General features: G+C 44.7%; 1 protein-coding gene across 1 annotated transcript; it reads left to right on the top strand.

Annotated features, from left to right (window-relative positions):
• Positions 1-3,168: 3,168 nt before the first annotated feature.
• On the top strand, positions 3,169-5,217 carry LOC115795609 (uncharacterized). The gene is made up of 4 exons (XM_030751590.1): positions 3,169-3,172; positions 3,602-3,898; positions 3,986-4,258; positions 4,937-5,217. The coding sequence occupies exons 1-4, from the start codon at positions 3,169-3,171 to the stop codon at positions 5,053-5,055; spliced, it is 693 nt and encodes a 230-aa protein (XP_030607450.1). The 3' UTR covers positions 5,056-5,217.
• The last annotated feature ends 2,619 nt before the right edge of the window (positions 5,218-7,836 follow it).

Raw genomic sequence — 7,836 nt, 5'->3', positions numbered from 1 at the left:
AAGGACACGTCCGCTAATACCGTCTGGTCCAGCCGCTTTCCTGGTGTTTACACGTCTAAACGCCCTCCTCACGTCGCGCTCCGTCACAGTGAGTGTCTCCGCCCCTCCGGCCGGGAGCGCAGCGGGCTGTCGGCTTCCCGACTCAAAGCGCGCAAAGAAGATGTTGAGTTCATCAGCCAGAGAAGCGTCGGCACTCACCGGGTGTGTGTGTGGTGCTTTGTAGTCCGTGATGGTGCGTAGTCCCTGCCACAGTCCCCTGGGGTCAGACTGTTGTAGTTGCTGTTCCAGTCTGCGGCCGTAGCGATGTTTAGCCTCTTTCACCGCTCTGCGGACGTTGTATGATGCAACCTTGTAGTCCTCCATGTTCCCAGAGGCGAGGCCGGAGTTGTAGGCAACGGTGCGGGACCTCAGGGCGTCGCGGACAGATTTATCCACCCACGGCTTCTGGTTGGGAAAAGTCCTGATGGTCCTCCTAAGTGAAGTGTCTTCAACAACTTTCCCAATAAATCCCACAACAGTTTCCGTAAACTCCTCGATGTCTCCGCCCGCGCACTGCGAAACATGTCCCAGTCGGTTGAATCCAACGCACCCTGCAGTGCGGCCTCTGTTTGATCAGACCACCGTGTCACTTCTCTCACAGCAGGGGGTTCCTGCCTGAGCCGTTGTTTGTATTTCGGCATGAGAAGCACAGAGGTGTGGTCAGACTTCCCAAAAGGCGGAAGAGGCTTTGCTTTGTAGCCATCTTTGAATGGAGAATAGCAGTGGTCTAGGGTCCTCTCTCCTCTGGTGGGGCAGTCGATGTGTTGAATCAATTCCGGTATCAGCTTTTTCAAGTTTGCACTGTTAAAGTCCCCGGCTACGATGAGAGCCGCATCACGCTGGTTAGCCTGATAGGTGGAAATAGCCTCATGTAGCTCGGATAGTGCAGTGTTTTTGTCCGCCTGAGGTGGAATATAGACGGCGCTGAAGATGACCGAAGTGAACTCGCGGGGCAGGTAGTGGGGACGGCATTTCAGGGTTAGGAGCTCCAGGTTAGGTGAACATGATTGTTTCAGAAGGACAACATTCCTACTGTCAGTGGCGGTTTCTGATATGGGCGACATGGGCAGCCGCCCAGGGCGGCATTTCATCTAGGGCGGCATGACCGCCCCCTCCCCCCAACGCATTGCGATCGCCGCAGCAGCGCCTACCGCACTGCTCCACTTGTGGGGTAATGGGCGCCCTCTGCTTGCTGTGTATTGCATGTAGCTTTCTGCCATGGTCTGACAGGTTGTAACAGAAGGAAAGGGGCAGGCGGGGGATTCTCTCTCTGTCTCGCTGTCACTGCTTCACTCGATCGTCACACACACACAGCGCTGCCCCGCCACCTTCTCCTCTCAGCCTGGGGTGCGAGTCAGTGAAGCAGTGATGGCGTGAGAGTGAGACAGTCAGCCGGGTTCATTCATTCATGCCTTTACAGTTTGGGCCTGGTTACAGCCAACATTAACCGCTGAATTATAAATAAAGGCGACTTTTGCTGGCAATCTCTCGCCAAACCTTTGATCCTCACTGACACTGCCATATCAAGATTAACACGAAGTGTATGTCCTAATATCGAAAAGTTTTGCGAGATCTCGCAAAAGTAACTCGGGATCTCGCAAAACTTTTGCGAGATATGCATATGCAGATATTTTTTTTTGTCCTCCCATGTTTTTTTTTCCCCCATGTTCCACAGAATGAATCTGTGCATCTAATAAAATTAGATGCACACAAATGATAGAGCACAAAGTCCATTTCATTTATAATACTGTAAATATGGTCATTAATTCACAGTATTTGTGTGAACCCGAATCCTGATAAAAAAAATAACACAAATATGAATCTAGACAAATGTTCGGACACACAGCAGTCGCTCATTACCCCCCAAGTGTAGTAGTGCCGCGATCGCTATTGTGGGGGGGGGCGCCGGCGGGGATGCTCGCCCAGGGCGCCAAACAGGCTAGGACCGCCACTGCCTACTGTCACACCAGTTGTTATTAATCATTAGGCACACACCTCCTCCTCTTGATTTTCCAGACTCACTCGTTCTGTCCGTGCGATGAACACTGAAGAACTCCGACGGCTGTACGGCGTGGTCCGGTATGAGGGGAGTCAGCCATGTCTCCGTGAGACAGATGATGTTGCAGTCCCTTACGTCCCTCTGAAACTGTATCCTGGCCCTGAGTTCGTCCAGCTTGTTATCCAGTGACTGGACATTAGCCAACAGGATGCTCGGCAGTGGCGTTTGGTGCGCTCTGCGCCTCAGCCTCTCTCTTACGCCGGCTCTTTTCCCTCGAGGCCTTGTCCGTGACCTGGGTCCTTTGTTTGAGCTGGCCCACTGGAAACGCTGGATCTCCCGAGGCCAAGTCGGGTCGGGAGAAAAAGGTGTCAGAATACAGCCAGAGTGCTGTATTCTGATATTAAAAAGAGTCTGTCTGTCATACGTGATATGACACAGAGCAGGCGGAGTTATAAAGTCCAAAATTAGAGCTAAACCTAATATATACAAACAAAGCGTAGGAGCAGGTACGACGGCTGCTGACCTCACCAGCGCCATCTTGGATCGCCATAGTGAATAAGTCATCAATAATAATGCCTCATTCTATCAGAATAGTGCAGAAGAAGAGATTAGTTATCAATTTTGGGTCTGATTCAGCTCATTTGCCCTCTCACCTCCCTCATATTGTTCTGCTAGAGTTTGGACTCCAGCTTCCTCTTATCTGCCTCAGCTTCTCTTTCAGCTCATGTTGTACTTTCCTCACCTCCTTCGGGTCCCTAACCTTGAAGGCCTCTTTCTTCTTGTTGAGTAGAGTCTTCATATCCCTGGTTATCAATGGTTTATTGTTGAGTTGGCAGTGTCTAGTGTTGGCTGGAAGGGTGGTGTGCTCATAGAATCTGATGTGTTCTGTGATGCAGTCTATCATGATGGTGATGTCCTCCCCATGTGGCATATAGGGCACATCCCAGGCTGTAGACTCAAAGCAGTCCTGCAGAGCCAGTTCAGCCTATAGGCTGCAGGCTGCCTCTTCACCACATACATAGGAGTCAGCAGGGCCAGATTATGGTCTGACATGCCCACAATGTGAAGGGCAGTATATGCATCTGTTGTATTTGCATACAAAAGGTGGGGCAGTCTATGTCCTGTATAAGATGGGTAAACCAGAGTCCAGGTTGCTGTAGTTGAGATCCCCAGTTATTATAAAAACACAGAGGGATACTTTATCTGGACTCTGGACAGACTAGATCAGGCAGTTACCCAAAGAAATACCCTTAAAACAGAGAAAATAAAGCAAGCGAGCTGATAAAAAAAAAGTAACAAAACAATAAACATTCGCTGCTGCAACCAGCTGCTACTGTTGAAAAGACCCTAGCCTAGAATAAAATTTAATAGAATTACCTAAAAATTAACAGCAAAATAGTTAATTTTACATCAATTTACAACTGAAATGAATACAAGTTGATTCTTGCTTCTTTGTTTTGTTTTGTTTTGTTTTTTCTTTTGGCTTTTAGCTCATCCTGCCATGAAGATTACATGTACGTGAAATGATTCTGACATCAGGTGTTTGTTATTTTGTTCTTTTAGGGCTCCAACATGTGTTTGTGCTGCATGGAAAAGACTTACACCTGGATGTAGAGAAACCTGTTGTACTTGACGAAACAACAGATTTATTCTGGAGATTTAATACCAAAAACAATATTGTTAAAATCACTCCTGAAAGAAAGACAGTTCTCATTAACATCTATAAAGGAAGGGTTGAGTTTGGACAAAATTACTCTCTGTTATTAAAGAATGTACAACACAGTGACAGTGGAGATTATACTGCAGTCACAGTTGGGGGACAAGAGCAAAGGGTAGCTGAGTACAAGGTCACAGTCCAAGGTAGGTTTCTCTTTTCGTGTTCATTTTAAAATGCTGACACGACACAGACCTGTTTTAAATCCATTCACACCTGTTGTTATTCCCCAGATCCAGTGTCTCCAGTTAATCTGACAGTGACCAACAGCTCAGACTCCTGTAACATCACTGTGACCTGCAGCACAGTGGACTTAAAGATCAGCAGAACTTTTAGATGTGATGCCCAAAACTGCTCTCAGGTGGAAGAAAAGAGTCTGAACACCACAAAAACCTTTTCCTCTCTGATTGTTTACCTGCAGCAAGACACCATCGTTTGTAACCATAGCAACCAAGTGAGCTGGAAACACAGCAAGGTGACCAAACTGCAGTGTGAGCCAAAGCCAGGTAAGATTAAAAGCCATAATAATATAGAATGAAAAACTGAAATAATAATAAAAATGGCAGCACGGTGGCGTAGTGGTTAGCACTGCTGCCTCACAGTTAGAATACCATCTGGAAGGCCTGGGTTCGATTCCACTTTGGCCCAGGCGTCTCCCTCTCTCTGTGTGGAGTTTGCATGTTCTCCCCGTGCTTGCGTGGGTTTCCTCCGGGTACTCCGGTTTCCTCCCACATTCCAAAGACATGCACTTACTGGGGTTAGGTTCATTGGCTACTCTAAATTGCCCATAGGTGTGAATGAGAGCATGAATGTGAGTGTGAAAGGTCGTCTGTCCCTCTGTGTTGGCCCTGCAACAGGCTGGCGACCTGTTCAGGGTGTACCCTGCCTCTTGCCCTATGACAGCTGGGATAGGCTCCAGCCCCCCCGCGACCCTTAACAGGATGTGCGGAAGCGAATGGATGGATGGATGTTTTAAAATTTCCTATTAAGTGCAGTCTTTGAAACATTCCTATATTGCCTGCATTTTGAAAAACAGAGTTTATCCACAAAGTAGACAAAGTGCAGTAGACTTTCTCTTAGTGAAATTAGTGGTTCATAACTTTGGCTCTGGTGTTCTTCAGTGTCACAGTTTGGATCTGCTGTCTCCATGCTGTGATGAAGTCGCCTGTTTTTCTGTGTTGCAGCTTCAGATGGTGTTTCCCTCTGCGTGGTGAAGACAGTCGTCTTCTGTGTCGGTCTGATCATCATGGTGTTTGCTGTCATCAGTGTGCACGTCATGGAGAAGATTAAGAAGAAAGAATAAAGTTCCCTGCTAACCAACTGTACATAAAGCTCGTTCTTATCTAGAAAAATATGAAGTTAAAGAAATTGTTTGTTTTTTTCTCACTTGCAGCACCTTTGGTTAAAAATAGGTCCTTGTTGTTTGTTCTATTATAAAACAGAAATTCTGCATTTGAAATGTAACGATGCAGCCAAATCCAGCAACATGCAGTAGGTTCAAAGAAAGCAAGATTTTTATTTTGTTTTAATTTTTACTTCTGAAAACGTCTTTGAAAATGTTTTACATGGACTGAAATCCATGCAGAGCTTCAGAGATGTTTATTTTGGTGCGTAACTGAATGTAAACGGAAACTTTGTATCTTCACAATAAAACTCCACACAACGAAACATAAATGCTATTTTTCTCATGATTATCTATTAGTTAAACCCAATATTAACTGTGGTCATTTTGTAAATATAAGATTTGTTTGTCATTAACATTTTTATGAAGGATTTGTTCCTCAGAACCACAACAAAAACAGTATTTATGGGTTTTATTTCAGAAAGGTTCACCAAGCTCCACCAAATTATGTGTGTTTCTTAAACTTGACCAGAAGAGGGCGGTGTGTTAATGTGGAGCTGTGCTGCCCACCTGTCTGCCCTTATTACCAATGGATTGAAATCAGCATGTTAAACGTGTAAAGTCTTGTGAAAATAGGAAAAAATACGTCATTTTTTTTGTATTGCAAACGCTTAAGCACAAATGAAAGCATATTGTGAAAATTTGTTTGTATCTGTTAAACATAAAAATTTGTCAGGTGAAGCCTTAAACTTCAATCAGTTAGTTTCTCACATCTTATAAAAGCATGATGTGTTCTTCAGTAATTTACAGGTGAACATCATTTGTGATGAGGAGTCTCCTCAAATGAAAACTTAGCAGAGACAGCAGCGTGCCCACTGAAGAGGTGGAGGAGGAAGTAAATTTGTTATATCATGCAAAACTCAATTACAAATCCAGAGCCCTGACATGTTGAGTTGCAGTAATATTAGCAATAAACTACCCACATAATAAAACTGGTCTGGCCTGTATCTGTCCCACGTTCCACAAAGAATTACGGCCCTTTGGTGGCCCACATCTGGTTTGTCAGAGGTGACCCACACATGGGCCAGTGTGAGGCCAGTTGCAGGCACATTGTTGGCCCTGTGCCGGCCCAGTACAGTTTCAGTACTGGCACAAGATGCCTAATGTATACCTTCATCAAGCCATGTAATAACTACATGTGTCATATTTGGCCCGGATAAAAAAATGCCTTGACAACGGTGATTAGACTCTGATGACCATCATAGCAGAACAGAATCCCAGCAGTGATAGGATTGAGGACAGGAGCCTCAGAGTGTAGATGCTGGTGGTGGTGAAGATGAAAATGGAGGCTCTGAGAGACCAGAGCGAGGCAGGGATGGGAAGGAGGCGGGTTGCATGAGTCATCAAGACAACGTGAGAGAAGAGCTCAGAGAAGGAAAATGAGTGGAAAACAGCAATGATGTCCTCACTGAGTTTGACAGCGTGGGAAAGTGGAAGTGATGTAAAGAGCAGACTAGCAGCCAAATATCCAGAAAAACAAGCAGATGAGTTATTACAGATCTTCCTTATTGAACTTATGCATAAGCTTCATTAACATAAAAGCACGAACACTGTACACTGGACTGTTGTGGCTCCATAATGTACAGTAGTGGGTTATACATTTGCCTAACAAGCAAAAACTCCCTGGTTCAATCCTGTGAGAAGAGAGAAATCCTTTTGGGGTTGCATCAGTGAGGGTGTCCAGCTTTAATCTGCTAATCAAACATGCTCAGCTACCTGCTGCAGTGACCCCGTTGTGTGTAGCCATCAGCAAAAAGAAGGTTCTCAGTATAGTGCATACGTTTACTGTGAATGTAAGCACTATACTATGATGTTGCTGCTATCCAGTGCAGAGTGCAGAGATTGTGAAGGCTCAGCTTATGTTTGAGCTCAGAGCAAACTCACTGAAAACTCAGCAATTAGGAGCTGAGCTCACAGCTCGAGGTTTCTGTTTACTGGTGTCATTTCTGCTTCTCTGGACAAAAACGCACAAACTAAACCATGTGTGAAATGTGATGTCAGCATTTCACATAATTTATCATGCAGCATCTCACATTTAGTTTCTGAACTACAGTAATAACCTTACAGTAATAAACGTTTGTCAGTGTCCTTTGGTTGTCACGAGTTATCACAGGGATGTAATCACCATATTATGATACACTGCCTGTACTGTTTCATACAGCATCATATACATCTAACATGCAGGCCAGATATGATTTGCATTTCTTTTAACTTCATATCTTTAAGAGGAAGTTAAGTCAAGCAGAGACTTCCTGGCTGCACAAAGGTGGGTTAAGAGACACCCACACATCTGTCTGCCCGGCCTTTAACTTTGTGCTTATGGCAAATTTTAAAAAGTTGTTGCAAGAGTGCAGTACAAACACTTGGTGCTCCTCCAACAGTTAATAGTGTGTATGATTTGACTTGGCATTATTACCACAATTTCACAAACATATATCTGTGCCCACAGACTTTTGCTGATCACAGTACTGTGTACAAATAGTACTGCGGATCCACCATATGACTGTATAACCTTTGTAATGAAATGGGTTACAAATGGGAGCCCAGGGCTGATGCACTTCTTGTTTACTCTGCTCTTTTGTGTGCTGGCTGTTGTTTCATTTATATCTGAAATCTTTTGAAATTTGGCAAAAATAGATTTGTAGAATGCTCTACAAAATATTGAATAGAATAGAATAGAAT

This window comes from Archocentrus centrarchus, chromosome 17, assembly GCF_007364275.1.
Source record: "Archocentrus centrarchus isolate MPI-CPG fArcCen1 chromosome 17, fArcCen1, whole genome shotgun sequence".
Classification (NCBI taxonomy): domain Eukaryota; kingdom Metazoa; phylum Chordata; class Actinopteri; order Cichliformes; family Cichlidae; genus Archocentrus; species Archocentrus centrarchus.
Note: the sequence above shows the minus strand (reverse complement) of the source record. Positions and strands in the feature narration are given on the sequence as shown.

Coding starts and splice junctions, on each gene's coding strand:
- LOC115795609 (XM_030751590.1), top strand. Junction 3,899..3,985: donor GTACAAGGTCACAGTCCAAG/GTAGGTTTCTCT, acceptor GTTATTCCCCAG/ATCCAGTGTCTCCAGTTAAT. Junction 4,259..4,936: donor GCAGTGTGAGCCAAAGCCAG/GTAAGATTAAAA, acceptor TCTGTGTTGCAG/CTTCAGATGGTGTTTCCCTC.